Source organism: Alligator sinensis, unplaced genomic scaffold (genome assembly GCF_000455745.1).
Source record: "Alligator sinensis unplaced genomic scaffold, ASM45574v1 scaffold337_1, whole genome shotgun sequence".
NCBI lineage: Eukaryota > Metazoa > Chordata > Crocodylia > Alligatoridae > Alligator > Alligator sinensis.
Window position 1 is genome coordinate 3,028,942 of NW_005841927.1, and position 24,395 is coordinate 3,053,336.

The window sequence follows — 24,395 nt, forward strand, 5'->3', positions numbered from 1 at the left end:
CTGCCCGCCCCCCCCGCCTGCCGCTGGTGCCCCGCGCCCGACTGCGGGTGAGTGCGCCCCAGCGCCGCCCCGGGCCCCGGCCTCCCACCCGGGGTCGGGGCCACCCCTGCCAAAGTGTCCTCCCCGGTCAGGACCCCCTTCCCAGGATTGCGACTGTCCCCGTGTGCCCCATTTCTGCCCCCCCTACCCGGATTGGGGCCAACCCCTGCCCAGGGTTGGGCTGTCGCCCTGTCCCCCCTGCATAGGGGCCAGTTCCCCCGCTCACAAGCTCCTGGGTTGGGGCCATCCCCCTGGCAGTGTCCCTCGTCCCTGCCCCCCAAAATCAGGGCCTCCTTCCCATGATTGGGACTGCCCCGTTACCCAGGATCAGGGCCACCTCCCACCCAGGGTTGGGACCAGGCTCTTGACAAGCCAGGTGTGAATGTAGGCCGGGCCCCTCCCAGCCAGGCTCAGGACTGTTCCCCCCCCAGGATAGGAGCCACCCCCACGCCATTGATCCCCCTACCCAAGGTTGTGCTGCCACCTGGTTCCCCCCCAGATAGGGGCCGACCCCACTTCCCACAACCCCTTGGTTTGGGACCACTCCCTGCAAGATCCACCGCCCCACCAAGACCCAGGATCAGGCCCATTCCCCCGCCCCCTGGGATTGGGACCCCCTTCCCGAGGAGCAGCAGGGGTGAGGGCTGGAGCAGGTCCTGACCGAAGTGTCTGGGGGGACAGGGGGTCTGCGTGAGGGAGGCTTGGCCCCAGAGTGGGAGGGAGGAGCAGGGGATCCCCTTCCTGAGCTTTCATAGAGAAGGGCAGAGCTGCCTCTCCCCGTGGGAGCGTGGCTCCTCGGACTGGAGGGCAAGGTGCTTCCCTGGCTGCGGGCAGCAGGGTTAAACTGGCCTTTCAAGGGGGGAGAAGGGGGTGGCTGGCAGAGCTGCTGCCCGTCTGGACAGGCCTGGGGTGTGTGTCAGATCTGTTCGGAGTTTGCTGTGGCTGCTGATTCAGATATAATTGCAACTCATACAGAGAGAACAGAAGCAGAACTGGAAAAACAACTCTACCCCCCTTTTCTTCCCCCCCAGCAATAGCTTTTCTAATAATCCTGCCAGTAAAGGCCTTTGGCCAGGTGAGATTTTATATCCTCCTCTTCCTCAGGGACTTTTTCCTGGGAGGGAAGGGGCGTGTGGCGCATAGGCTTCTTTCTCAAACTGAAAGGGCACCTTGAAGACCAGCCAAGTGAGAAGACCACAGCGTCGATGGGTGCCATTCACTGCAGCGTGAGCCAGCCTCACTGAGTCACGCTTTGTAAATATTTGGGTACGGTCAGGATGTGTGATTTGTCGTCATAACCTGATCTGGGGCAAGTCATTCTCCTGTTTCTGCCTGCCAAACAGAGAGGGCTGCTTCCTCGCCTGTGAAAAGCTCTATACAGCCAAGGACCGTTTCTGTTTTTACCAGCCCGTTCAGTTGTTAACATCTCTACTGACGGAGATGCGACCTTGTCACTTCATACGTTTCTGGCTCTGCCAGCGACTGCCTTGAAGTCATTCAGTTTTCATTTCTGTGTCTGTAAATTGGGTCTGATACATGCCTGACCAAAGTGATGGAGATGGATTGAGTCTCAACAAATCTTCAGAAGATACTGTAAGATCTGGGAGTAAGTGGATTCGGTGTCTTCAAAGCAGCGTCCTTTCCCCAACTCAGTCTGCTTGACCGTGTCTTGCTGATATCCCAATGCTTCCTACTCGCATAAAGCCAGCTTAAAAGATCTTAGTTTGTGTACAGGGCTCTGTCACAGCTAGGCAGGCCTGCTGGGAAAAGCAGCAAATCCTATTAAATAGCTCAGTCTAAGAATTGTGTGTGGCCGGCAATCTCTCAGTGCTCCCTCCCCAAAACAAATGGCGCAACCAAGGGAAAGAAGCTCTTGGGGCATAGGAGCAAAGTTAAATGTGGAGTGCCAGCGTTTGGGAGACTCCTTAATGTTGGGACTTTTCTGAATTTGTAAAGGCTTCAGTATAGGAGAAACGAGTCAAAGCTTTCTGACACAGCAGGAAGCCTGGGGTTTCCCTAGTTTTGTCTGGGGCCATGGTTCCTGGTAGGATATGGAAGTTGTGCTATTTTGATACTTCCAAGGATGCTGTGTAAATGTTCACTTCCTTGGTGCGGAAAATCTTTGCTCAACTGAGACGATGGTGGGGAATAACGTTGACTCATTATCTTGTTGCTTCATTATCTTGAGCTGCCTAACGTCGCACTTCTCCCGAATCCTATATTAGCTTGTTGCTTTCATTTTCTGTTCTCTTTTACTCGGGTTGACGTCACCAAAGTGCTTGTGCTTCTACCAAGGGAGCCATTCAGGGCCACTATGTGAGCATGCTGCAGAGTCCAACCGGGCAGGGGGACTGGCAGCATAGTGGCAGGTAGAACAGGGAGCAGACAGCAGAGCAGGAGATCAGGCTGGGAGCAGAGGGCAGGAGGCAGAAAGCAGATCAGGAAATTGGGAAGGGTGTGGGGCTAGTTGGTGACATGCCTGCCAAAAAAGGGTGACCGCCGCTATATTAGGGGAAGGTGGCTGTTCTGTTCTTCGGAGAAAAGGACTTATAGCCAGGCGTTTCTGATCACAACTCTGTGACGGACTGACTGGGCTGAAGCTCAATTGTTACCTGTCACCAGGGCACTTGAAGCACTTCAAAGCTCTCGTTTGAATGCTGCTCATTTCTTATGAAAGCCTGCTCCCTAGGGTCCAAGGCTGAGTTAGCCACGATGCAGTCAGGATCCTGGATTTTACTGCTTTCCCTGGGCACTGGTACATAGATCAGGGAGGTAGATTAGGTCATAGGAATTCAGCAAGGAAACTTCTTGCTCTCTGCCTCCATAATCAGCTGAGGAAAATCTGGTGACTACTTACTGGGTTTCCTTTTATTTTACTGATGCAGTGTCTACCTGCACTTGGGGTCACACGTAAATATGGAGCCAGCTGAGACTGCCCAACCTCAGAGAAGGTCTCCCCGGGACACCAGCAGCCACCCTGCAGCTTGGCCCATACCTGGTAAAGCTTGTGGGCAGCTGGTGTGCTGAGGATCATCCATCTGGCTGTGCTCCTAGCCGGGTGAGCCAGCAGCATGTAGAAAAGCAGCTTGCTGAGAGTCCGTCTTCTTACAAACCCACAAGCTGCGGGAGGTTAGTGTGTGAACCTGCTGGTAGGCAGGGCATCCCTGCTGCCTGGAGGGTCAGTGGCACTCATTCAGGGGCTGTCCGCACCAGCCCTGAGGCAGGAAAGGGAGTTATTTGCCCTGGATTTGCTTTTCCCAGCAGGCCTGCCTAGCTGTCCTAGTCCAGGGCCCCAGTTACACCCAATGCTTGGCTATCCCCTGCTGGAGTGGTGGCTGAGATGAATGCCAGGGACTGACGTGCATGCTTGCACGTTGCCCTTCTCCTTACCACCTCCCAGCCCCGCAACTTCTGAGTCTTGGCGTGGCCCCAGAGTCGTGTCACAAGATGCTCCCGGAGAGATATCTTCCAAAACACAAGCCACGTGGCATGCCATGTCCTGGCTGCTTCCAGCACCTTCACAAAGGAGGGAGCCTGGCTATGCTGCCTGGGAAGGTGAAGGAGAGATGTAATGTCGGAGTGTTTCCATGGCAATTCCTGGCTGTTGGTGCAGCAGCGGAGCTTCATGCAAATATTGCCTTTTTTTTTTCCCATTGCAATCAGCTGGTGCTGCTGTCTGGTGTTTGTCACATTACCCCTCTCCTGCAGGCTTGGGGGGGTAGGATAATAGAGCATTAAACTGAATTGTGTAGGCTGAGCTAAACAAGCCAGACTGAAGGCAACTGTGGCAAGGCAGTGCACGGCTCTGACTGCCTCGGAGCCGATGGAGGAGGAGGTGTAGTGGTGGCAGCAGTAGGCAGACGATGCTCGGTGGCTGTGGGCGTGTAGGTTAGGAGCAGCACTGTGAGTCCACGGCCCTCTGCGGGACCAGGGAAGAGACTGGCAGCCACCGCTCGGTTGTAGAGACGTTCAAATTCTCCTGCATATTAACAGCTGGGGTTGTAGCAGGAAGTGACTAATTGCTAAGCTATCGGGATGTGGGACGGGCCAAGCAAAGAAGGATGCAGATGCTATTAACGGTCTAGACCCTCCGATGCTGGGTATAGCCAGAGGCAGCTTTTGTTCTGGGCAGAACGCTTGAGCAGCCTCTCCTGAGCTGGATTAAGTTCGGAGCCAGAGGCTTTGCGGACAGCCAAAAAGCACGTTGTTCGCTCCACGCCAGTGAGCTCTTAGCTGTGAATTGCCATTTTAACGGTGGGGATAAATTAAGTTCTTGAGATCTGCCGTTCTCTTTGAGAGCAACTGAAATAGCCAGAAAAGCCTGCGAACTCTAAGGGATAGGGTCGGCTCAAGACGGCGGAAGGCATCTTAGCGGACTACGCTGAGCTCTCCGTGCCCACCTGTTAGGGCAATTGTCTGGGTCCAAAATGGCAACACGTCTTCTAACAGCTGGTCAGATGTGGTGTGGGAGAGGGCACTGCCCTTGGGTCCTAATCCTGGGTAAGGGGTGTTCCCAGGGGATGGCCCCAATCCTGGGTAGGGGGGCAGAAATGGGGCACATGGGGACAGTCTCAATCCTGGGTCCTGACTGGGGAGGAACTTTGGTAGGGGGATGTCAGCAGGGGTTGGTCCCGATCCTGGCTGGAGTGGGGGATGCTGGCAGGGGGCTAGCCCCAATCCTGGGTAGGGGGAATGGGGCATGGGGGGCAATCCTGATCCTGGGTTGGGGGTCCTGATGTGTGGGGGGGACTTTGACAGAGGGATGGTCCCAATCCAGGGGGATGTCAGCAGGAGTTGGTCCCAATCCTGGCTGGGGTGGGGGATGCTGGCAGGAGGCTAGCCCCAATCCTGGGTAGAGGAAATGTGGCACAGAGGGACAGTCCTGATCCTAGGTCAGGGGTCCTGACAGGTGTCCTGGCTCCTGTGGTTCTCCCTGTGAAGGAGTTTGATAGACTGGCAGGGGGTGGGAGCGTCTGTGAAGGTCTCTCTGACCGACATCCAGCTCTCGGATGGGGCTGGAGTTGACTGCTTTTCCGAGAGCGGCTGTGTCTCGTGGCATCGACTGTGAGTTTTAGACACACGGAGCCACTGATGCACAGGCAGACCTTGCTGCCGTGCATCTTGGCCCTGCCCCTCGGCAGGGGAGCTTTGTTTCTCTTTGGCAATTAGGTTGCACCCAGGCAGAACGAAGTTACTCAAACTCCCACGGGATATGAATCATTGTGGTATGACACATTCAGCGGTTCTCACGCTGCTGCTGCCTCTGAGAAGCTCCGATGCAATTTGAGTTACCCAAGGCTCTAAAAATAAACCCTCAGTGGGGGTACTCTTCCTCCGGCCCATAACAAACTGCAGCAAATCATTACGGGATTTCGCCCCGACATCGTGTTATATCAGGCTGGACGGAGCCCCGCTGTTTCTCAGGCAGTTCCTTATCTCAGGCAGCCAGGTCATAACTGCCACTTCACTTCCTTGCAGCAGCCTCTGGACCCCCTCCAGTCAATCCTTCTGGTGGCAGTGATAATCCATCTCCATGTTGCCAGCTCAAATGCCAGTGACTGCCCTCTCTGCCCTTTCTTCCTTTCCCAGTTCTTTCTGTAACCGGTCCACCTAAAACTGACCTAGGGAAAGGTCTTTCACTGTACTCCCTCCTGACCCAGGAGACGCGAAGCAGAGAGCTCTTCTTCATTTAAAAAAAAAAAAATCAAATAAAAGACCCCCAAACCCTTACTCTGGAGCCCAGCTGCTGGGCTTGTTTCTTGAAAGGATTGCAGATCTGAACTCCTCTTGTACCTCTTTACAAATGCCACTTGGCCTGCCAGGCGGCAAAACTGACCGAAACAATTTAGTGTAACGGGTCCTTCTGGATCGGATCACAGTCCCCTCTGGGCTCGACTGTCCTAAGTAATTGGTCAACACCAATAGCGGCTGAACAGCTTAAATCTAGATGCATGGAAGATAACGTTCATCGGGAGCAAGCTGAGCTTGTCGTGTCCAAGGGTTTGAATTGGCTGTACGCGCTGCAGCAATAGATTCTGGCACAGCGGATGCATAGGGGGAAATCTGTTCCATATGCTGCATCGGGCGAGAGAACACGAGCAGTATTGAGAGGACAAGCAAATACACTCCTCTAGAAATACCAGGGAAGATCTGCAGAAGTGGAGAAGCAAAATTTTTGTGGAGAGCAAAGGCTTCAGCCTGGAAAGCAATTAGAAACATTAAAACTCGGTTTGGAAGAGAGACACGATGAGGGGAGGCCAGCTGAGTGTCCTGATCTCCCAGAGCACGATCAGTCTCGAGTCAATGAAACAAACCCATCTTCCAGCGTAACCCGTGGAGCTCACTTCTGCGGGCCCCGAAGTGAGCTTTATAAGTGTGACTGTGAAGAAACTGCTCTGAAAGCCGAGCCTTTCAGTTTGCATGTGGCTGGATAAAATTCATAGGAAGAACTGACCTAGAGCCTCGGGGCATAAAACTCAGCAGCGGAGCTCAAGGAGATTTTGCCCTGTGCAGGGAAGCTATAGGCAAACCTCTGGTGAGATGGTTCAGTGGGTCAGGAAGATCGTAGTGGGGCTTTGGTGTCAGTCAGCATCAGAGGCAAGATATCTAGCTAATTAGATAACGATGGGTGCTGTGTTGACATGCTGTGACTAAGTGTGTCACAAATCTGCATCCTCCTTGGCTTGGAAGATGTTTTGTGTCTGAGCCAAGTGTGCTTCAGCTCTGCACGTGTGGTGCGTGCGGTGTGTCGAGCAAACAACAGGGCTGCCCTGCACAGCTTGGATTGTGAGTGTGTGGGGTGGAAATAGCCGGGGGTCACCGCTCACTGCTGAGATGCAGTTTCTGAAGTGGGCCCCTGTGCCTCTCCCTCGGCGCCGCCCAGCGGAGAGATCGTTGATACGTTCTTGTGTTTCAAGTCCTGTATTCCCAAGACCACTTCCTGGCTTAGCTCACCTGGTGTCTGTCTGTCTGTCTCAGGTACGCAGTTATTGCCTACGGCTGTGCCAGCTGCCCCAAACTGACCTGCGAGAGGGAAGGCTGCCGGACAGAGTTCTGCTATCACTGCAAGCAGATATGGCACCCCAACCAAACCTGCGATATGGCCCGTCAGCAGAGGGCCCAGACGCTGCGGGTACGGACGAAGCACACCTCAGGCCTCAGTTACGGACAGGAGTCCGGACCAGGTACAGATTAGCCAAGCTTCTCACTCCCCATTAGGACCGTTATACTTTTTGATGCTGGGAAGGACCCAGCCTTTGAGCAGCACTTCCTGAGATCGGAGCAGGGTATTAGCACCTGGCAGGCTGTTGGGCATAGCTGAGGTTTTCCAGCCATGATGGATGGGATCAGCTGCAATGCTGAGTGCAGCTTCCTTTCCTCGCTCATAATGTGATAAACTTCTGGCCAGACGGGCTCGTTGAAAGCTGTTGGAATTCCCCCCTCCAGCCCCCGCTCAGGTGACAGCATGCAGTTGGGTTCTCTCTTTGCACGACTGTTCCCTTGATCCTGCAGACGCAGTAAGCAGCAGTGTTAGTGGGTGCTTTGATCTTACAGATGTTCTCGTTTCTTACTGATCTAAATCTTAAACAGCCACCAAAGGGAAATTTGGCAGTCTCAACTTGAGCGCTAGTTGGTCTCTGCTGCAGGCAGAAGTAGCACCATCGTTTCACCCAGCATAGCAAGCTTAGCTCTCTGCTCTGCTCTATGTTAGCAGTACCAGCCTCTGTTAGGGAGAGATGCCAAACCACAAACTCTGTGTTGCCTGGTGAAGAGCAGCTGTCTTCAGTCCAAAATATCTACAGAGCTACAGAGGTTAAAAGTGTATTCATGATTCTGAGAACGATCAAGAAAGACCAATAAATAGATTCTTCCCACACCCTAGCACAACTGAAATGTGTTACTTCTCTTAGCATGATACTAATAATAATCACTGTTCTGCTCTCACCATAGCTGGCTGAATTAGGCTGTTAGTGATGTTAAAGGCAGCTGAGCTGCTACTCCAGGCTAACACTCCCCATAACTCCCCAGAGGCTTGTCAATGGGCACCGTAAACAGTACCCTGGCCCGTGACGAGATACAACATGAAACCAGCAAGTAAATCGAGTTGACTCAAAGCTACCGGGGGGAGCTTTGAGAGAGTTTCACTATCAAGAGAAACAAAGGATTCCTTTAAGAAACACTTGGATGCCTATCCTGCTGGGATCATTTGACCCTTGCTGACTGCCTGCCCTTTGGGCAGGGGACTGGACCTGATGATCTTGCAAGGTCCCTTCCAGCCCTAATGTCTATGAAATCTATGAAAGGTGCCCCCGTTTCCCCCTCGCTGAGCTAAACTACAGGGACCATAGCATAAGGCACAAGTTGGTCTCTTAGCTGTAGACCTGGACTGGGAAGTCTTTAAAGAAAGGCAGGAAAACTCTGCCTACATGAAGGTATGCTTAGATCAGGTACACTTACTGTACTGTAGATGGGGGGTGGACTTTATCTCATCTCCTTGCTGTGCTGTAAAGTGGAGCTCCGAGACCCGCACAGATTAGATACAGAGCTTCCTAGACACCGAAATCTTTATCTGCCGTTGTAAGCACAGCTGATGCCCACGAAGAGAGGGCTGCCCTTCAGAAATCTGGGTCAGAATTGATTGTAAGCACAGCTGATGCCCATGAAGAGGGGGCTGCCCTTCAGAAATCTGGGTCAGAATTGCTCTGGTGGTCTCCCCTCCGCGGAGAGCAATCTCTGCCTTCTTGGCCCTTGGATCATGTTAATGGAGTGGTTTAAAGATGGCAGTTGCCAACGTTGTTGGGTCAGCTTGCCTGGGGCAGGCATGAACCCTCTTACCTGACTAAACAAATGTGTTCCAGACTCGATCTCCTGCCTGACCTAGAATAAGCTTTAACCTGGTCCCTGGTTGCCAGGAAAACAGCATCAAACTGTACTTCTGAGTGCCAGCATGGAGAGGGCTGGCTCCCCACCTCGATCCTGCTGCTCTGGCAGCTGCAGCCATAACCAGCCTGCTGTGCCCACCTCTGTTCCACCTTTGTTTGGAGGGGGTGGCCTGTGTCACGTCCTCCCAGTCTGACCCAGCCTCAAGCTCCCCCTCTTAATTCCCCGGGGGGTGACTATAATGCACTGGATTTGACTTGTTCCCCTTCCTCCTTCCTTATTCCCTTCAGCTGATGACATCAAGCCATGTCCACGGTGCAGCGCTTACATCATCAAGATGAATGATGGGAGCTGCAATCACATGACCTGTGCCGTGTGTGGTTGCGAGTTTTGCTGGCTGTGCATGAAGGAGATCTCCGATTTGCATTACCTCAGGTGAGGTGGGGTGTGTGACCCTCTGGGCACTAGCGCGTGTCTCGCACTGATTATGTTTTCATGTTCAAATGGCAATCTCTGACCTTCCCTCCCAAATACTCGTTATCAGGAGCCCATTCCCACTTATTCCAGGGAAAGATCTTGGTGCCTTCCCAGTAGTAGCACCGGGTTGTCTCGCCATGCCTCAGCTCTGGAAGAGCATGACGAAAGCTCTTCATGGGATGACTGTTGCCTTGGGCATGAAGGGAGATCAGCCAGTTTGAAGGGCCAACGGATCTGGGGAGAGAAGGAAGCTTGTCATACTGTATCTGCTCATTCCCATGGGGATTGTCTGGTTTTGGATGCTGAATGATCTTAAAAGTTGTCTTCTCTCCAGCTGAGGGCTTAAAAGTAATGCTTGCTTCCATTACAGCCCTTCCGGCTGCACCTTCTGGGGCAAGAAGCCATGGAGCCGTAAGAAGAAGATTCTCTGGCAGTTGGGCACGTTGATTGGTGCCCCAGTAGGCATTTCCCTCATTGCTGGCATTGCCATTCCTGCCATGGTCATTGGGATCCCAGTCTATGTTGGAAGGAAGGTAAGTGTGAAGAGCTGGAGGCATTGTCTGTGGGAGCCTAGCTGTCTGCCACGGAGTTCAGGCTTGTTAAGAGGGGGACTTGTCTGTACAGCTGGGCTAGTGATCTGCAGTGGGCTTATGCAGATGGCGGTGGCTTGACAGCCTTGGACACTGCGGTTCTTGGTCCACAGAAGAGGTGCCTTGTGAGCACTGACATTGTAAGGCTTCCTACTGCAGTCCCAGCAGGGCTCCACTATGAATCTAGCACGTCCCAGGGGAGCGGAGGGACCGATGTTCTTGGCCCAGTTGGCTCTTATGACATGAACTCTTGTAGTAACTGGACCCTGAAATTGTATCCAACTTCACGGAAGCCACCGGCCTGACCTGGATTTGTACCAATAGCATAAGGGTGGACCGACGGTTGCTCGCTGCCTGGAGAGCTGTATCCTCACCCACTCCCTCTTCTCTCAGATCCACAGCAGGTATGAGGGCAAGAAGACCTCCAAGCACAAGAGAAACTTGGCTATCACTGGCGGCGTCACCCTGTCTGTCATTGCCTCCCCAGTCATTGCTGCTGTCAGCGTTGGTAAGTAGACCGAGCCCACTGTCCTTTTGGCTGGCCAGTGCTCCGTTGTATTTCCTCCATCAAGGTCTCTTAGGTTGGGGTCTGACAGAGGTGGCCCAAGTGCAGCTCAGACATCCATCACGTGCCCAGTTGGCTTCTTCCCACTCATCTAACATGCTGCCTACAGAGGCTGCAGGGCCTAGCATAGACTGGTCACGGTGAGCCTCTGTGCATTGTTTCTGTTGAGGCTGCCCTTCTTTCTGCAGACTCACTGTAGTCCTGGGATGCTGACACTATAACTTGCATTGGAGGCCTTTGGCCCTGCTGTATTACTGTGTTAGTTCACACCTGGTTTCTTAGGGGGGTATAATACAACGGGCTGGGCTGGGCTGGGCTGTGGGGTTGGCAGCCTTACTTTGTATGACAGCAGTGCTGAAAAGCTTGTGGGGGGAACCCCGCTGTGCTAGGGGCTCTACCAACCCAGAGCAGAAAGGCTGTGTCTGCCTCAGCCTAGCACAACCGCGTCTCGCTGCAGCCCGTTGGCCCTCCTTGACTCAGAGCCTGTTCTGTTCCAGGTATTGGTGTCCCCATCATGTTGGCCTACGTCTACGGTGTCGTGCCCATTTCTCTCTGCCGCGGCGGTGGCTGCGGGGTCAGCACAGCCAACGGGAAGGGCGTGAAAATAGAGTTTGATGAAGATGATGGGCCAATTACAGGTAAAGAGGAATCTTTTGCTCTCTGAATCCATGCAGCCAGAAGAGATGGGGCCCATGTGGGAGGGTGACCACAATGCTGGGCTGTGGGGGCTGGGGATTACAAGCCATTCTCAGTATCCTCAGACTTTTGCTTAGCTTGGTTGCATAGTGGCACACTTCCATTCTCCTGGCACTTGTAGTCAGTTAGGCAAGGCCTTTACCAGGGGAATCCTAGCCTAGTCCTGCTGGTATAATCTGAAAGGAGAGCGGGGCTCCTGAAAGCACTTTCCTGTAAACTCTGTCCTGTCCTTGTCTCAGTGGCGGACGCTTGGCGGGCCCTGAAGAACCCCAGCATTGGCGAGAGCAGCATCGAGGGGCTGACCAGCGTGCTGAGCACCAGCGGGAGCCCCACGGATGGGCTCAGCGTCATGCAGGGCAACTACAGCGAGACAGCCAGCTTCGCTGCCCTCTCAGGTGGCACCCTGAGCGGTGGAGTCCTCTCCGGAGGGAAGGGGAAGTACAGCAGGTAACCCAAGTGGCTCAGCTGGGGGCAGAAGGGGTGGGTGACTGTGAGGCTTGTGCTGCTCCCAGCGGTTGTGTGGGCTGCCTGGCTTGCTTTGTTCGTTCCCATGTGCAGCAGCCTCTGTTCCCCCACATCTGTTGATGGGCGGGAGGACGAGGTTTGTGGTTGGTGGACAAGAGTGGAGATGGGAGCCCATGGGAGATGCGTTAGTCACTATGTAAAGCTCTTCCAGCTGTCTCGGTGACCCGGCCCTATACTCCAACCTCCTCTGGTTCCCCAGTGGCACCAAGAGAATGCGGAGCTGCTGCCTCCCGAGTCACAAGGTTACACCGCAGTCTTCCTCCGAACTTGTCTCTGAGTCAGCCGGTTGTGTAATTGGAGGCAGGCATTGAAATTAGAGCCAGAAGGTGATTGTGACTCTGCTGGACCTGGAAATCTGCTCTTCCCAGGAACTGCATGCGTCGCAGGCATAAACACAACCTGACCTGTGTCACAGGAAACAGACTTGGGAAGGGATTTGGGTCAATAGGGCCAGGAAGGAGGTTGACCTCAAAGCTTCATCTGGTTTAAACTTGCTGTTGAGTTGCATTAGCGTGGGGGGCTGCCTGTTCCTGCTCACTAGTCCTTGTCTTGAGACTATAGGGACAAGGCTGGATCTTCGGGGGTTCCCAGAGGCTTTGCTGACTGGGTGTTTCCCTGTCTCTTCCCCAGGCTGGAGGTGCAGGCGGATGTCCAGAAGGAGATTTTCCCAAAGGACTCGGTCAGTCTCGGGGCAATCAGTGACAACGCCAGCACTCGGGCGATGGCAGGCTCCATCATCAGCTCGTACAACCCCCAGGACAGGTACGTCAGCCACGATGGGGCAGGAGGGTGGGCTGACAGTGTCCCTGCAGGCTGGTGCTGGAGGGTGGGTGAAGACTCTTACTAGCTAGTCCTACCTCAGTGCAAGTAGAAGGATCCCTGTACTTTCCTTTCCAGCTACTGCTGTAGTTTGGCACCTCTGTTTGACACCTCCTTAGAGCAGCTCTTGCTTTTACTTGAGCCTGTGGCAAACAGCAGAGGCTCTGGTTTCTTAAACAAGCAGCTGCTGGGGCCGTTGGTGCCTTTTGCTGCCGTGGGCATCATCTCTATGGTGCTTGTCACCACGCAGCTTCCCCTGGAGCCTCTGTCATTCGTTCCTGTGCCGGGTGTGATTAAAAGTCAGTAATCGGAAACAATGGGACGCTGACACGTGCAAACCCATTGTCTGCCTAGGAATAGATTTTGCAGACTCTCTGCTTCTAGGATTACAGACTCTGCTTCCATTAGACAGAAACCTGCCAGAACAGTCGGTCGTGGTCTGCCCTAGCTAAACGCTCCTCCTGTGTCTGGAGTATCACGTCCGCACTTAGCATTGCTCGTGCCTTGGCCATATCTCCTCTTATGCTTCCCTGGCTCAGTTTTGCATTGAATGAGGACACAGGACAGTTAGACACAAACTGTGCACGCACACCAGAGGATGAGGCCTGTTCCTAACTGGCGATGCAGTTAGCTTGCCTGCCTCTGTATGCTGGCTTCCCATAACGGGGTGGGAGGTCATGTCATGGCTGCCATTAAAAGGGATTAAACCATTGCAGGCATTGCTAGTCTGTCACGTAGCGCAGTGCAGTGAATGGTGCCCCTGGTCCCTGCCTCCCTGCAGTTAAGCTCACTGCATTGGCAAGTGCTAAGATCCACAGGCTCCCTGCTGTAAAACCAGTAACTGAGGAGGTGCTTGCTCCTGCAGAGAATGCAACAACATGGAGATCCAGGTGGACATTGAGGCCAAACCCAGCCACTACCAGCTTGTGAGCGGTAGCAGCACGGAGGACTCTCTCCATGTCCACACCCAGATGGCAGAGGAGGACGAGGAGGACGAGGAAGGTGAGGAGGAACAGGAGCAGACCTGCAAACACCAAAACTGTGAGCGGAAGGACTGCGTTGCCAGCAAAACCTGGGACATCACCCTGGCGCAGCCCGAGAGCATACGGAGCGACCTGGAGAGCTCCGACAGCCAGTCAGACGACGTGCCAGACATTACCTCGGACGAATGCGAGTCCCCCCACTCTCAGACTGCTGCCTGCCCCCGGACCCCGAAAGCCAGAGGTGCTGAGAGCCCAAGTGCCCACATGAGCCACTGTGCCCAAGCCGAGGGCTGCAGGCCGGATGATGTGCTCTCTCACATGGAGTGCATTGAAGCCAGAGTATGAAGCTGCCTCTTCCTGAAGAGCACACTTGCTGTCGCTGCGTTTGGGGGCGGGGGCTGGGATTGCGTCCTCCTTGGCTTCTGTTTCCGAATCTCTGTCGCTCCCCCAGCCCGGCCCTGGGGAGATGCCATTTCTTACGTGACAAAGCCCCCCCTGCCCCCTCTGTTTTAATTTATTGACCCCAACGCTTGTTGGTGCTCTGTGCGAGTGTACATATGTATGTGTGTGTCCTGTGTGTCTGCAAACATACTGAAGGACTGTTTTAATAAAGACTTCCATTGTCATTGGACTCGCATCCAGCTCTTCCTTCTCCGAGATGTAAGAACTGAAGGCCTTGTGGGCTGCAACTCCCTCCCTGCCTTGGTTCCTTCTTCCCTCTCCAGCTTCTGAGAAGGCTGCTGTGGCCAGCGGGGTCCATATGGAGGGGGTGGAAGAAGGGTGGGATTGGTACAGAGGGGCCTGGTTCAGATGCGGGGTGTGGCGAGCAGGCTTTGTTCTCCAGCTATGTTGCTGATCCAGTGTTAGGAGCTGGGGTGGAGGGAACTATCGGCTGCCCTCTACAGGCCTGACTAGAGGTAATGCCGGTTCGAGGCAAGACTCCAGATGGCACGCGGTCTGCTTGATGCACGTCAAGGGAGCTGGCTCCCACTTTGCTCCTGGAGTGGCTAAGAGGCAGCAAATGCCTTCTGTAGAGCGGGGACACCCCGATGAGATGCAGGACGGCCATGATGCAGCAGCAATGATGATCCCAGCATCCAGGCAGGCAGGAGCAGGCACAGCCCCCCGTGCTAGTGCCATCTGCTCCATGGCAGTAGCATGGTGTTAGACTCAGTCCCTGTATAAACTACCATCATCTTTCTCTTCTGCTTCCCACCCAGCCATGCAGCTACAGCTGATCATGCTGTAAAGCCCTGTGGCCTTAATGAGAGGAGGGATGGAGTGGGACTAGGCGAGTGCTCTGAGCTTGGCTGCTGCGAGCAGAGGGGGTGAGACAGGCCTGCCACTGCATGGACTAGGCTGGATTACTTGGACAGATGGGTATGGACTCCTGCCTCAGTCGGGTAAGTGTTCTCCCCTGGCATGGGGCTGCGTGGAGGGGCTGCAGTGTGTGGGCACTGACGCTGCAGACTCCAGGCAGAAACGGACCTGTTCTCCCCGTTCCTTTGCCTCTTTCCCCACCCAAGAAGCAGCAGCACAATCTGCATTTGCAGAGAGAATGGGGGAGCATGTTGGGGGAACTCCCCACAGCACAACAGCCCACCCCACAGAGCTGGAGATGGGGGACTAAGCCCTCCCAACTACATATAGATGCGTATGATGTTCAGGTACCGTGCTGGGCTACAGCCTCTTGCTTTCCATGCCCTCAGCTGTGCCTGTTGCTGGAACACGGACCCTCGGCGTGTCGTCTTCCCCCACGGGGGCTGCAGAGAGCATCTCGAAGCCCGATCAGAGCCCGTGGCTCTGCAACCACGCTCCTCGGCTGCAGCACCGGTAGGTGGCAGGAGGAACTGCAAGGGAAGCTGTGTGAGACCTTCCCTGCAGAGCTAGGAAGCAGCGGGGATTTGGGATGTGGTGAAGCTAAGAGAAGGGGCCACGCAGCAGCAGCCTGGAGGAGACGAGGCCTGACCTAAGAGGGCCAGGGATGCTTGCTGGCATTAAAGGCATTTATGCCCTTAGGCCTTGTTCAGTGGCAGGTGGTCCCAGGTTGGGTGCTGGGCTTTGACTCGGAGGGAGCTACGCCCACGTGGGGCCAGGCACAGACAGTAACGGAGGGTGTCTGTGCAAAACCTGCAGATCCCACATGTCCCAAACCACATCATTCCCTCTCCTGTCCCTTCTTGGCAAGGCAAAGCTGGCTTACAGCAGGGAGCTGTCCCTGATCCTAACCCCTCTCCCACGTGCTTAGCTCACTAGCAGACACCTTTGCCAGGTGAGCCGGGCACCAGTCATAAGGGAGGGAGCAAAGCGCGATGCCAGCCAAGCGGGGACAGTGCCCCAGCTGGGGGGACGCGTACGCCAGGCACTGAGCATCAGGTGCACTGGGGCAGGAGGTGGCCGAGCAAATCATGTTGGGCATGGAGCTCGGCTGGAGCTGTGGGAGGCTTGTTCTTCAGCCAAATTGTGCCGCTTGCCTCGTGCCAGAGCTCTGTGCGAAGTCCTTGCACCTCTGCTTTGGGTGGGGTTGGCTTAGGAAGCCTTTGGCTGTCTTGTGAGCTCCATGTTTGCAGTAGGCTGTGCTGGAGGCAGGCAGGCCCCAGAGGGGAAAGTGTGGTCCCCTTGGAGCCCATGGGCATTTGGTGACTGCCTGCCCCAGGCCTCGGGCTATGCTGTTGGAGGGCTCCGGTTTGGGGCCTTTCTGCGCAGCTCGGGGCTGGAGCTCTCGCCCCACATGTGGGGAGGGTGCGGAGGACTCGGGAGCGCTGCTCCAGAGGTCAAGGGAGCCTTGGCTGGCAGGAAGGGGAGAGCTCCTGAGTGACAGCGGTGGCCTGGCGGCTTGTGCTTGTCCCCAAGGGATGGGACAAGCAGGGGCTCCCAGTGCAAAGCCCTCAGCTTTGCAAACCACGCTTACCACTCACCCGCTCCGCTGCACCGTGTGTCGCAGGCTCGAGGCCACAGGCTGTGCTCTGCTCTCCCCAGCCGCGCCGCTCTTTTCCCAAGCGGTTTCTCTCCTCTGGCCCTCGGAGGTCTTCTCCTTGCTCTTCCAACCTCCCTGGAGCGAGCTCTGTCCTCCCCTCGTGCACCCTCTTCTGCTAGGATGAATCCTCCATTCAAACCAGCTGCTCGGGTCTCCCCGTGCCACGGTTCCTTCTGCCCTGGGCTATGCCATGCTGCAGCTGCTGGCCTAAGAGCCACCAGGCCACCTGGCTCCCGGCTTTCCTCCCAGGGAGGCTTGCTCTGCACTGGGTTCGAGATTGGGGGTCACATGTGGGGGACAGGCATCACTGCTGTTATCTCCGTGGCCGGCTGCTCTGCCGGGCCTGGCTGCTGTTCAGGTGGATCTGCGAGCTGTGTAGCGGCATGGCCGGAGGGCGCTGCTCTGGGACCCAGGGAAGGGCTCTTCCAAAAAAGCAGGGAGAGATCCTCCTCTCAGTCAGTTTTGAAGCATGTGGCTGGAGCTGGGCTGCAGTTGCCTTCCAGCGCATGCTCCGGGGGAGAGGAGTGTGTCGGGATGGCATTTTTGGTGCCTGAGCAGTATAAGGAGAGCTGCCGCTTCACTCCCCTGAGCAAGGGCCTGGTGCACGGATGCCGTGGGCTGTAGAGGAGCATGCACAGGCTCATTGGGGCTGGTGGAGAGCGTGGAGCAGTTGGCAGGGACAAGGAGGACAGTACAAAGCTGCCCTCCAAGCTGGGCGAGGGCTGGAGAAGTGCCCGCGGTGAGGGCCGGTTTGCGCAGCAGCCCCACAGTGCCCACGTGAACTCCGTCCAGGCCGGAGCCGAGCCCTGTTGCGCCACAGTCCCGTGACGCTGCAGCCTGCCCCTTGGTTGCGGGCCAAGAAACGTGGAGCAGAGGCGTGGGTGGGAAGCCAGGGTCCCTGCCAGGTGCCAGAGGGCTGGTCCTGCAGGGTGGTGGGGAGAGGCCCACATACCTAGACAACTACAGGCAGGAGCTGGGAGCAGCGGTGGGTGGGGTCTGAGCTCTGAATCACCCTTCCTGGGGTAGGGAAGGTGGAGTTTAGCCTTTTGTTCCCAGCCCAGGGAGCTGGTTGGACAGGAAGAGCAGATCGAGATCCTGCTGCAGGTTGGCGGGTCGGAGGCTCCTGGCAGCTGCGGCCCTGCAGCACCTGCATGGCGGAGCGCGCAGGTAGGGACTGGGAGCGCGGCCTGCCTGCAAGGCTCCCCCAGCCTGCCGCTGGGCGCCAAGGGATGGACGCCGGAGCAGCCATGGCCTGATCCCCGCTGCGAAGATGTGTCGGCTCAGTGAGTGGGGTCTTGTCAAACCAGTGTCTGCTGGGGAAAGAGGCACCTTGGACGGGGTAGCAGGGAACAAGAGGCCTGGGTCCCAGTCTCCCCGTGGTGCTGGCCCTGCAGGCGTCACCCACCAGGCTGCGGGGGCAGGAAGCAGACCCACAGGCCACAGCATTGCCCTCCTTGCTTCTCCGGTGCTGCCCAAGGACCTTGGGGGCGCAGCTAGCTGAATGCCTCTCCCTATGAGCCATGGCGCACGGCATCGCCTTGAAGCCGAGGCGCGGGATGCGCCGTTTGCTCAGAGTAGCACAGAGCTGGGAAGGGAAACGAAAGCACCGGCCATTGCACGCTGCAAGCTTGGGGCCCCGGGTGGTGGGATGAGAGGTGCTGGGTGAAGGAGCCCCAGAAAGCAGGGGCCCCCTCGCCTACGGCACAGCTGTCTGCACTGGGCCCCGGGCTGGTCTAGGTGAGCAGGCGGCACAAATCTCGGTCCCACCCCGTAGCTCTGAGGCTTCTGCAGGAGAAACCTGTCTTGAAGCCCTCGGGGGAGTGGGGTCCCCGAGCTCCCCGTGCAGCACAGGCCTCGCCTGCCAGCCAGGTGTGCTGGGGTGGGGAAGGATATCTCGGGACTGGACGTTTGGTGACGGGTTAATCTTTAAAGCAATCGGGTTTTATAGGGAGTGATGGCATTTCCTTGTGGCCCAGCCAGAGCCCCGCGCCCACCTGCTGGGAGCTCTCCAAAACCAACCGGTGCCTCTGCCCAGCCGGGGGTCACGGGGCCAGGGGAGCGCCTGGCCTGCTCCTGCCAACGCGGCTCGGGGGGTAGCGGGGAGGGAGGCAGGGCTTCAGGCTCTGCTTTATGGTAGGGAGCAGCACAGGTGGGTAGCCAGGGGGCTGGATAGGGTTGGCCAGAGCTCACGCACCTTCCCTGACCCCCAGACGTCAGGGCGGCTGCCCAGCCCTGGCCTTATCACCTCTTAGGTGCTTTCCATGAGCTGCCTTGGCCCTGGCCGGCAGGACTTCGAGGCACAGCTCCGTGTGCGTACGTGTCCCGGGTCTGCGCGCTGCTGCCGGGGTCACTCCCAAGGCTTGACCCCCTCTCTCACACAGACAACCTTGACCCTGGCGGGCATCAGAAGCTGCTAATGAAGACGGGGCTCATCCTCATTGTCATCGGCCACCTCAACTTCATCGTGAGTGCCCTGGTCCATGGGACCGTGCTGCGCTACGTGGCCAACCCCCAGGACACCATCTCCCTGCAGTATGCCGTCTCCAACGTCGTCGCCGTGAGCTCCGCGCTCCTGGTGCGTCCTCACGGCTGGCGGGGCGCAGGGACAGGGAGCGGGGGGGGGCTGGGGGGGGGCTGGGGGGGGTGGGGGGGGGGGTGGGGGGGGTGGGAGCTTTTTTCCGTGTGAATGAGGTTGCCAGGAACCGTGGGTCTGAGCAGTGGCTGGGTGAGGCCAGATCCCACGGCAGGGTTCTCCGTAATGCCGGACCTCTTTATTGCACCCCCGCCTTGGGGCTTTTATGGGTGCTGTGCCTGGGACAGCGAGGGCTGCAGCCTCAGCCCTGCAAACGCCCAGGTCCAGCGTGGGCCTGAGCAGTTTCCGTGTGAATGAGGTTGCCAGGAACCGTGGGTCTGAGCAGTGGCTGGGTGAGGCCAGATCCCACGGCAGGGTTCTCCGTAATGCCGGACCTCTTTATTGCACCCCCGCCTTGGGGCTTTTATGGGTGCTGTGCCTGGGACAGCGAGGGCTGCAGCCTCAGCCCTGCAAACGCCCAGGTCCAGCGTGGGCCTGAGCAGGAGCATTGCGGTCCCCAGTCTCGTCTGGGGAGGCCGCTTGGGTTACAGATCCACAGGGACAGGGAGGGACTCCCACAGCATGAATGTACAGGGCCGAGCGCAGCGGAGCCCGCCCGCCCAAATCCATATACAGCCTGGTGAGGACCAGTGCCTGTGACGGGTCCATCCAGCAAAGGGGAGGGTGGGACAGGGTGAAGGTAGGAAGTGCCAGAGGCAGCCTGGGGGCCCTTGGTGCCCGAGCAGGGCTTTGTCCAGCTGCAGGCCAGGTCCTTGTAGGGATCTAGGTGGCCCCAGTGGGTGTCAGGCCCCCAGCACGGCTCTGTGGGTTCAGTCTCGCACGTCCTAGCACACGGGGCACAAGCGGATCGTGAGGTGCTCGGATACGAAAGCCGCGGGGGGATGCGCAAGTACGTGGGGCAGCATCCATGGAGCCGGGGCCAGCTCTGTGCAGGCTACCGTCAGCTTGGCAGAGCCTGGTGCTGCCTCTGCAAGAGCAAGGTCCATAGGAGGGGGACGGGGCCCGTTCAGGCCATTAGGACTTCATCCTGAGGTGCTGCCGGCATCAAATGCTTGAGGAAAAGAAATGCAGGCCCACGTCCTATCCTTAGACAACAGCTTTAGAGCCGCGGTGATCCTGGCATGCTCTCGTGGGACCCACGATGTCCTGGCTGAGCTGCCCGTAGCCTTCCTAGCTCCTAACGATTGATCGGCCCCACTTGGGGGCTTGCCAGCATGCATTAAGGGCACTGCATCAGGGCCAGAGCCGGACTCCTTGGGCGGGTGAACGCCAGCACTGAGGTGACCACCGCTGGGCCTGGCAGGCGGCTTCTTCCAGGGATGAATGCCTACACAGCCACTTTGCTGCAGGCAGGCTTCTCTAGAAGCGGCTGTATCCGCGGGGCAGGGGGAAGCACTGACTCCCAGAGCGGCTGGTCATGATCCTGCGTCTCTCCTGGGCAGAACCAGCCATGCCCATATTAGAGGCAACCTCCCAGAAGTAAACCCATGGCAAGTCCAGCAGGCAGGCAGGAGCCCCTGGCTCCGGGGCAGGGGGTATTTGTGTGTGGGGTGTGCCAGCGTCTCCTCCCCTGTCTCTGTGCTCCCTTTGCAGACCATCTCCTGTGGCATCGCCGCCATCATGCTCTCCAGGTACCTCATGCAAACTGCCCTGGTAAGGATGAGGCTAATGGCACCCCCAGCCCAGCAAGGCGTCCTGTCGTGCCTGGGGAAGGGCTCAGGTTTCTCTCCCTGCCGCAGGGGATGGGCTCCCCACTCATGCCAGCGGGCTGTGCGTCTCCTCGCTCTGCCCTGCTGTTTGCACTTGCGCAGGGCTGAGCACGCTGGGCGCTCGCCTGGCCTGGACTTGCCCTGCCGTGCCCCAGTGCCGGCTGCGCCTCTTAGTCGCGGGCGAGGCACTCACGTGTTCATGGCTCCATGCAGCCTCAACAACCCCTGCACCTGCGCCGGACTCGGGCAAGCAGCGCCCGGGCCTGGGGGACTGAAAGAGGGCGGCAGGGGGGTGGGTGTGCCCATGTCTGTGTGTGTGTGGTCATGTTGTAAGTGTGAACGTGTAGACTTGTGCATGTATATATGTGTGTGCATGCATGTGGAGGTGTCCCTCTGTCTGTATGTGCGTGGGGGGTGTACATATCCTTGTGTGTGTGTGTGTGTGTGTGTACGCGCGCGCGCATGCACATGTGGAGGCATTCCTCTGTGTGTGTGTGTGTGTACACACATCCCTGCGTGTGGATGTGTGCGTGCATGTGTGGATGTAGTCCGGTAGGTGTGCACATGCACAGATGCATTCCTGTGTGTGTGTGTGTGTGTGTGTGTGTGTGTGTGTACACGTGTGTGCAGACACACAGATGCATTCCCGTGCGTGCGTATGGAGGCATCCTGGCTGTGCGGTGACACCCCTGCTCTCTCCCTGCAGAAGTGGGCCCTCTTCTCCCTCAGCGTGAGCAGCACCCTCCTCTCGCTCTTCTGCTCGCTGGGCCTGGCGGTCTCCATTATCCTCACCTTTGCCAACCACGGGCGTGCGCTGCTGGCCACCTGCACCTTCGCGGACGTGGAGCTGATCCAGATCTCCAGCGAATGCCCCTTTGACCCCACCCGTGTCTACGTAAGCACCTGGGGGGGCAGCTGGACCGGGAGCTCCTGTCCTCGGCTTCTGGAGTGTCCCCTTGTTGCTGGTAGCAGTGCCCCCCTCGCCCCTTGCTTGTCCTGCATCTCCCACCCTGAGGCACCGAAGGGCTGTAGCTGCTGGTGTGTTCAACTGTGTGGCAAGCTCCGGCCAGACCCCCTCTGCCATACAGACAGAGGTGAGGGTGGACTGGGCTAGGGGGCCGAGTGGGAGAAAGGACCTGTGCACCCAACAGTGCCAGCCTGTGCTTCCCTGCAGGCCAGATCCTGAGGCTGGGAGGGCAGTGGAATGACTCCCAGGGCCAGGACCCAGCTTACACCCCCCCTGCGTCTCCTTGCAGAGCTCCACGCTGTCCCTCTGGACCATCTCCCTGATCCTGGACTTCGTGGAGATCATCTTCAGCACCCGGTGCTTCCTGCTCACCCTGCGGCTCCTGCACCTGAGACTCTGCTGCGGGACCCGTAAGAAAAAGGTGACTCTCTGGCCCTGTGGTGCCCCCCCATCCCCCTGCCATGGAGAGGCCTCAGCACTGCCCACGCAGGGCCCCCAGCACTGTGACACCACTCAGGACCTGGTCCTGCTGCTCTGGGGCTGGCCAAGAGCCCCTCGCCCCTCCAGAAAGCGACCCTGTCCCTCGTAGCGCTTTGAGGAGCAGAGAGGGAGCTTGGCTCGCTCCTGATCATACGGCTGCTTGGTGTGGCCTGAGGTTGTCAAGCAGGTGCCCCCAGCCATGTGGGTTGGCTTGGGCCCAACGCTGCTGGAAGCAGCCACACTCCTTCCCAATTAGGAGCTGCAAGTGCCACATCGCAGCCTGGCGCTGCCTTGCCCCACCCAGACGTGCCCCTTGCACCCTGCTCCAAGGAGCTCCCCGCACCCTGGCCACCCCTCTCTCACAAGAGCTGCCCTTCATTGTTCCCAGGTCTCGCTGCAGGCTGTCCCGGCGGAGAACCTGGAAGCTGGCGAGTGCTGGGACCTGCTGAGACAGGACCGAGTGGAGGCGGTATGGCTCTGAGCGGCGCAGCCAGCCCTCGGCACCTCAGCATCCTGGCCATGCCCCCCCACTGACTGTGCCATGCTGCCCTCACCCCAAGGGCTCCCAGACTCTGCCCGCCCAGCAGCAGGGGGGCTGTGGCATGGACCCAGAGCTGCTATGAAGGGAAGGGCTCCTCCTGCATCCCGTGAGCAGCGTGGCTGTGCTGAGCAGGCAGCGAGCTCCTTCTCTCTACACTGGGCTGCTGCAGGGAGCCCATTCCCCTGGCACCCGGGCTCACTGAGTGACCCGCAGACCCGTGCCTGGGCAGACGTCGGCGCCGATGGAGCCCCCTGCGCCCAGCTGCACTGAGACAAAACTTTATTCTGAAGTTATTAAAAGAACAAAAGCAGCCCCCCCCACCGCGTGCACCCCCGGCCCTACGGAGTGGGACCAGCGCCTGCCGCGTCTCGTGCTGGGCTGCCCCGGGCTCCCCCCAGGCTGGTCCTGGGGAGAGAACTGAGGGCGGGGGCGGAGGGGCTGGCGTGTGCCTGTGCGGGGCCTCTGTCTTGGTGCGTGTGGCAAAGTGCACGGGGTGGGGAGGGGCCGGCAGGCACCCCAGGACAGTGGGGTTGAGTGGGAGCTGGCATCTGCCCGTGCTCTAGGCTCTTGCCCAGATGCAGGAGGTGGGAGCCAGGGACTGGCTGCCAAGGACTGGGGATCACCTTGGTCCCTTCTCCCCCCAGAGCTTCTCCTGCCCAGGCCCCTATCAGTGGTGGCTCTCCCCTCTCCCCTCAGGGGTGGTGGAGTGGCCAGAAGCTCAGGCACCTCTGGCTGAGGCAGGGGGTCTGCTTTGGTAGGGAGCTGGGAGGGACAGCCTGTTCTCCCAGATCCCACGGTCCCCGGCATCCTTTTCCTCCCCCCCAGCCCCGAGCCCTGCATAGGATGGAGTGACCTTTCCTTTATCTCAGGCCCCCTTTTTGGCTTTGCCGGAGGGGGTCGGGCTCCTATTTTCCCCAGAGGCACTGAGCAAGGTCTTGTTCCCCAGCTGGGTGGTGGCGAGAGAAGCCCTGGCCCTCCAGCTGGCTCAGGGTTGGGCTGGGCTTGCTCTGCCCACTGCCCCAGGGCTGCAGGGAGCCAAGTTATGGAGAAGCCTGCCCGGGGCCCAGCTGCAGCTGGGGAGAGCCGGGGAGGCTGTCTCTGCGTGCACTTGGACCCTACCTGGCTGCATGCTGCTCCCAGCCGGGGCCTCCCTAGCTGCACCCAGGAGGCACCGGCAGAGCAACCGGGCTCTCCCCTTGAGGGCAGGCACCAGGGCCAATACTGCTGAAGCCCCCTGACTAGGACTGTGGCAATGGAGAGGGTGGGAGTAGCCTGGCCTCACTCCTGCTGGAGGACCAGGCAGAGCACGGGGGAAAGGACGGCGGGTCCTGGCTACAGCAGGGGTTACTGCTGCGGCAGGTGCTCAGCCGACCTGGCTCCCCACCCCCACTGGATACAAGGCAGAGGTCTGACATCTCTTCCCCTCCTGCCCCCACCTGCAGAGACAACGGGGCTGAGCTGCACCCCCTCCCACAGCAGAGCAGAGCAGAGCACCCTGCAGCTCCAGTCAGGAGACTACCCCCCCCCCCCCCCCCCCAGCCCCACCCCCGCCCC

At 58.0% G+C, this 24,395-nt stretch overlaps 2 protein-coding genes across 3 annotated transcripts; both read left to right on the forward strand.

Moving 5' to 3' along the window:
- Positions 1-3: 3 nt before the first annotated feature.
- On the forward strand, positions 4-14,205 carry RNF19B (ring finger protein 19B; the record flags this gene model as incomplete). The annotated part of the gene is made up of 9 exons (XM_006019398.1): positions 4-47; positions 7,018-7,223; positions 9,210-9,354; positions 9,767-9,929; positions 10,380-10,494; positions 11,049-11,189; positions 11,487-11,694; positions 12,403-12,534; positions 13,457-14,205. Coding segments are annotated over 9 exons (1,617 nt in total), but the record flags the coding sequence as incomplete, so codon positions are not given.
- Positions 14,206-17,563: 3,358 nt separating this feature from the next.
- TMEM54 (transmembrane protein 54) lies at positions 17,564-24,372 on the forward strand. Of its 2 annotated transcripts, none has more exons than XM_006019317.3 (6): positions 17,564-17,834; positions 18,933-19,126; positions 20,738-20,797; positions 21,560-21,748; positions 22,110-22,241; positions 22,689-24,372. In XM_006019317.3, exons 1-6 carry the CDS (start codon positions 17,822-17,824, stop codon positions 22,779-22,781), a joined length of 681 nt encoding a protein of 226 aa, XP_006019379.1. In that variant the 5' UTR covers positions 17,564-17,821; the 3' UTR covers positions 22,782-24,372. The 2 variants fall into 2 exon arrangements, with proteins under 2 accessions (XP_006019379.1, XP_025054390.1); XM_025198605.1 differs by having other exon boundaries at positions 17,564-17,718.
- The last annotated feature ends 23 nt before the right edge of the window (positions 24,373-24,395 follow it).

Excerpts from the sequence above, each read along its gene's own strand:
- TMEM54 (XM_025198605.1), top strand. Across the intron at positions 19,127-20,737 it reads CCGTGAGCTCCGCGCTCCTG|ACCATCTCCTGTGGCATCGC; the intron begins GTGCGTCCTCAC and ends CTCCCTTTGCAG. Across the intron at positions 20,798-21,559 it reads ACCTCATGCAAACTGCCCTG|AAGTGGGCCCTCTTCTCCCT; the intron begins GTAAGGATGAGG and ends CTCTCCCTGCAG.